The sequence below is a fragment of the Camelina sativa genome, chromosome 19 (genome assembly GCF_000633955.1).
Source record: "Camelina sativa cultivar DH55 chromosome 19, Cs, whole genome shotgun sequence".
In the NCBI taxonomy this organism is placed as follows: Eukaryota; Viridiplantae; Streptophyta; class Magnoliopsida; order Brassicales; family Brassicaceae; genus Camelina; species Camelina sativa.
In genome coordinates, this window is record NC_025703.1 from 3,889,892 (window position 1) to 3,893,495 (window position 3,604).

General features: G+C 32.3%; 1 protein-coding gene across 1 annotated transcript in view; it reads right to left on the reverse strand.

Annotated features, from left to right (window-relative positions):
* LOC104764628 (vacuolar amino acid transporter 1) overlaps positions 1-268 on the reverse strand; it is a gene marked incomplete in the record, with an annotated part of 3,219 nt that extends 2,951 nt beyond the window's left edge. The window contains 1 exon segment of the mRNA XM_019240653.1: positions 19-268. Coding sequence (XP_019096198.1) covers positions 19-161 — 143 coding nt within the window.

Genomic DNA, 3,604 nt, shown 5'->3' on the forward strand with positions numbered 1-3,604 from the left:
AGAGGATTTGGATTTTACCGATAACTCTGAGGCCATGGAGCCGAATCGTTCTGGGATAATGGAGAATATGAACCGGAATCGTCGTCTTCGTCATTGACTTGGCATTCCTCGTCATCTGTCTGAAACAGTATGTCCCTTTCTTCTTGCTCCTCACGCTTCATCTTCGTTGTGCCGGAAATCTCAAAGAGAGAACAGAGAAGCGATATGAAGACTTGTTAGAAGAAAGATAAAGGAAATTTAGTTGTGAGTTTGAATTTTTGCCACGTTGTACTTTGCATTTATGATAATCCATTTTTTTTTTTCGAGTGGGGATGTAACGTCCTACGTTTACATCATCACATGTCACAAAGCTCCAAAGGCAAATGTATAACATGTGTGAGATGGAGAACAAGTATATCCACCTCTTCTTACTACCAATAGCATTATAAGATTATGCCATGTCATATTCTGTTTTAACATAACAAATTAAGAAAATAAAATTTCTATATTTTTTTTAACGTAGTTGACGTTTATGTCTATCTTGTGATCCGATCTGAGGAAACTTGTATCTTGTCTTGATTTGGTAGCCCTGACTTGTTCTCTTAGAAATCTTATTATCCCAGTGATTGAATCAGTTTTTGTTTTCCCCAATAAACGAATTTAATCGATTCTCATGACTCCTATAGTCAAATTGCGTTTATAGTAATCACCACCAGTTCAACAGTTGGGCTAAATTCTAGTTTAGTTCACTACCCAATACTCCAGACAAAAGAAGGCAACCGTGCACGCATATACAACACCTGTCGCCAAATACTCAAACAAACTACAAAACACGGCAACAAAACAGAGACTGAAACGGCGATCACCATTTGTCTGAAAGCTTCATTGGTTGATGAAGGCGAAGCCAAGGGCTAATCAATGGCAGTTATATTTCCTGTGATATTTACCCGCCATTGTTAAGTTAAATCTTCAAAAATAACAACAACATCAACACATAAAATTCGTTTTTTGTCTGCCTAGAGAGAACTCAATCACCCGGCTGTAGCCGAAGCAACCATGCAGAAACAGTCTCTGGCTTGTTAATTCGTAGATTAATTCCAAGATCAAAGAAAAACAGATATAACTCTAAAACATTAAAAACAAAAAATCAAGAGAAAGCGTCAACATAAACGTCAACAACGGCGTTAATTTTTTTTTTACGCTTTTTTTAATTTGATTTGTTTGGTTATTTTAATAAATTTTAAAATACTTATGTTTAGATATAGTATTTAATTTGCACCAACTAATAAATTGTATTTGGCACATTCCTATTGGTTAAAGTATGAAGAGGTAAGTTCATCCCAGGGTGAACCCAATAATTGTGTTTTATCAATTGTAATTTAATAATTTTGTTTGATGTCAAAAAGAAAATATATATATATATATATAAATAATAATAATTTTGTATATATAAATAAAGGAAAATTCAGAAAACTTGGTTTGGACGGTTTAATAGCAAGTCTATTAAAGTCCAAGAATGATGAATTAATAAAAAGTATGAAAAGAGAACACAATAATGGAACTATCTAGAGGGAATCATTTTGTTGAAATCAATTAATCTAATCATGCGACGAATATTCTGGGGTAAGAATTTTGTCTTTGTCTTCTTTCTATAGTGTGTCCTTTTGCATTTTCGTACTTAGTTGCATTTGGCTTATTTAGTATTTGGGATGTCAATATTTCTCTTACAATTTGTTTTTGGTATTAACTTGTGCTTTTATTGTTGTGCAGATAAAAATGTTCATCCTGGTAGAGAAGGTTTAATAGCCAGTCTATTAAAGTCCAAGAATTGTGAAACAATAATCCGAAGTAGTAAAATTTTATTAAATTTAACAGAGTAATCAAGTTTTAATACATTGATAAAGTTTGTTTTAACTTGTAGTCATCTTTTTCACTAAATGAATTTATGTATGAATATATAACTAAAATTGCTCACTCGACTCTAATAAGAGATATCATGAAGAGATGCAAGCCATGATTAGATTCTAGACTTGAACATTAATTACATAGCTACATAAAATAATAGAAAAAAAAGAAAATTTTAGATGATTTTTATTGAAGAACTCTCGAAATTTGTCAAAAAACTTGGCCTTTAATCTGGAAACTTCGTCATGCTGATGGTATTTTGAAAGTCGATTATACAAATAGGCTAATACTGTTTTAAGTATACAATTCAAGTTAATCGTGTAGTATTTAAAACATAAAGAGTAATTAAATCTTTACTTTATCTTAATGGTCATGGTTAAGAAATCATCCTTACACCTTGACCTTGTATCTTTCTATAGTACTTTATCATTACCATTACTTTCTAATTTTTTAAGGTCATAGATTGTACAAATATAACACAAATGCCAAGTTGACGTACTAACTATTAATAAGCATTATGGTTAACACAAAATTGAATTTGGTTAAATTATATTCAAAATAAGTGAAACAATATATAATTTTTTTTTTGATCAAATTGATTGATTACGTAAGAGAGTTTTATGTTATATTGTTTTTTTTACAATTTAAATGTTTTAACAAGGCTATTATATCTCAATTCCTTGTGATGACATTTCACGAGGACAAGGTTATATTACTTATTTATAATTTTGTTTGATGTCAAAAAGGAAAAATATCTATATATATATATATATATATATATATATAATAATAATTTTGTATATAAAAAAAAGGAAAATCCAGAAAATTTGGTTTGGACGGTTTAATAGCGAGTCTATTAAAGCCCAAAATGATGAATTAATTGGGCCTGAGTCTTTAAATAAAGGCCCAATAAAGTGGAAGACGCGTCATCGGCTTCGCTTTTCTGCTTTTCTCTTCAAAGAGGTCGAGGAGGAGGTTTAAGATTTTGTTGTAGAATGTGGTAGTAGTTTCGCGAATGATCTCAGGTCTTTTGTAAAACCAAAACCCAGCGATTAGACGACTCTTGCTCTTTTCCTTATAAATTACAAAGAGACGAACAATAAAAAGTTTGTAATTCTTTCTTCTGTTCTAAGTTTTTGTTTACGGTGAAAACATCTTTCAATGGCGAAAGACGGACCCAATTGGGACGGGTTACTTAAATGGAGTCTCTCTCACGCCGACGGTACTCGACCCACTCGTCAGTTGAGGTACGGACTTCGTTTTCTAGTTTCTTAGGTTCTGTTTCGTTGTTTGTCTTAGATTGGATTGAGATGCTGGTAGTGGTAGTTAGAGAAATCAATGAATCTTAATGACTGTATTCGAATCTGGGTTTGGTTGGTTGGATTCAATTATTGAATTCTGTAGCTATGTAGGTGAAAAGGCTATCTCTTTTCTCGTTTTCACTTCTCTACATCTGCATTGAACTCTCTTGAGCTCTAGTGGATTCACTATTTGGTCATGTCAGCAATACTCATAGTCATAGATATATGTTATGATTGGTGTTTAATGTTGATTGATTTGTTTGATGAGACAGTGAGGAGGATCGAAAATGGTTTATGGAAGCTATGCAGTCGCAGACTGTAGATGTAGTCAAGCGCATGAAGGAGATTACACTAGTTATGCAAACACCTGAACAAGTTTTGGTGGATAATGGAGTTACACCTGAAGATATCCAAGGTGA